We start from the raw sequence: 926 nt of genomic DNA, 5'->3' as shown, positions 1-926 counted from the left end.
CATTTTCTGGAAATGGTAGGCTCCTCTCTAGCTTGCCCCTGTGGCCATATGGCTGAGGGCTGGTGAAGCTTGGGGGCATCCAAAGCCCAAGGCTCTGGGCTTAGGCCTGCACATAGGATGCCCGCCAAAAGACACTGGAAACATCTGAAGCCCCTGATGGGGGTGGAGGATGTTTGCCTGTTGTGGGGCCACTTATGGTTCTGGATTGAGTCATGGATTTGGACTTGATTTGGCTGATAATGAAACATTTCTTTGAAAAAAAAAAGTCACAAACCCAAGTAATCCGGGTTATTGCCCCAGGCAACACCAAAGTGACTGTGAACTGTGCGCAGTTAATGCAAGCCCATGTAAAAGAAAAAGAGAGCAGCAAACTGGTGATAGTGACAGCAGCACTGGACGTGACTGAAAAAAAACCCAAGTGAGCACGACCAAAATCTTTTCTTAGACCAACCGAGCAGCCGCAACAAAATCCCTTGCACGCTTTCGGGCATGAGCCCCCTTCTTCAGGCATCCCCCAGTCTGAGATCCCCAAGCTATGCAGGCTCACACAGCTGCCTCAAGCAGGCAGATCCTCAGCTGGTGCAAGTTGCTTTCCAGCTCTTGGCGGGTCGAAATCCAGCTCTCCGAGAACGGATCCTGCCGCTGCTCGGAGCAGAACAGGAACCCGACTGATCCCGGTTACTGCCCCGGGCAACACCAAAGGGAGCCATCACCAAGGAGAGGCTCCCTTATTCTCTGCACGCGGAAAGCCCGCTGCTTCTCCTGGCCAGGAGGGCTGGGCCTCCCTGGGCGGGTCAGAGGAGCAGGCTGGGCAGCTAGGCGGGCGCTGGCGAGCTCCTCCCCGCCGCAGCGCGCAGAGCCGGGAGCGGGGGGCGATGCCGCCCTCCCGGGGCCACGAGGTACCGCGGGCGGGGCGGGGCGGGGCG

General features: G+C 58.0%; 1 protein-coding gene across 1 annotated transcript in view; it reads left to right on the top strand.

Annotated features, from left to right (window-relative positions):
• Window positions 1-831: 831 nt before the first annotated feature.
• LOC109302861 (multidrug resistance-associated protein 1-like) overlaps window positions 832-926 on the top strand; it is an 87,568-nt gene continuing 87,473 nt past the window's right edge. Inside the window, exon 1 of the mRNA XM_019524764.1 lies at window positions 832-899. Coding sequence (XP_019380309.1) covers window positions 876-899 — 24 coding nt within the window. The 5' untranslated portion in view covers window positions 832-875. The remainder of the gene's footprint in view (window positions 900-926) is intronic.

Source organism: Gavialis gangeticus, unplaced genomic scaffold (assembly GCF_001723915.1).
Source record: "Gavialis gangeticus isolate Ggan-Ray unplaced genomic scaffold, GavGan_comp1, whole genome shotgun sequence".
NCBI classification, from domain to species: domain Eukaryota; kingdom Metazoa; phylum Chordata; order Crocodylia; family Gavialidae; genus Gavialis; species Gavialis gangeticus.
The sequence above is the reverse complement of the archived record's forward strand: the minus strand, read 5'-3'. Positions and strand labels throughout refer to the sequence as shown.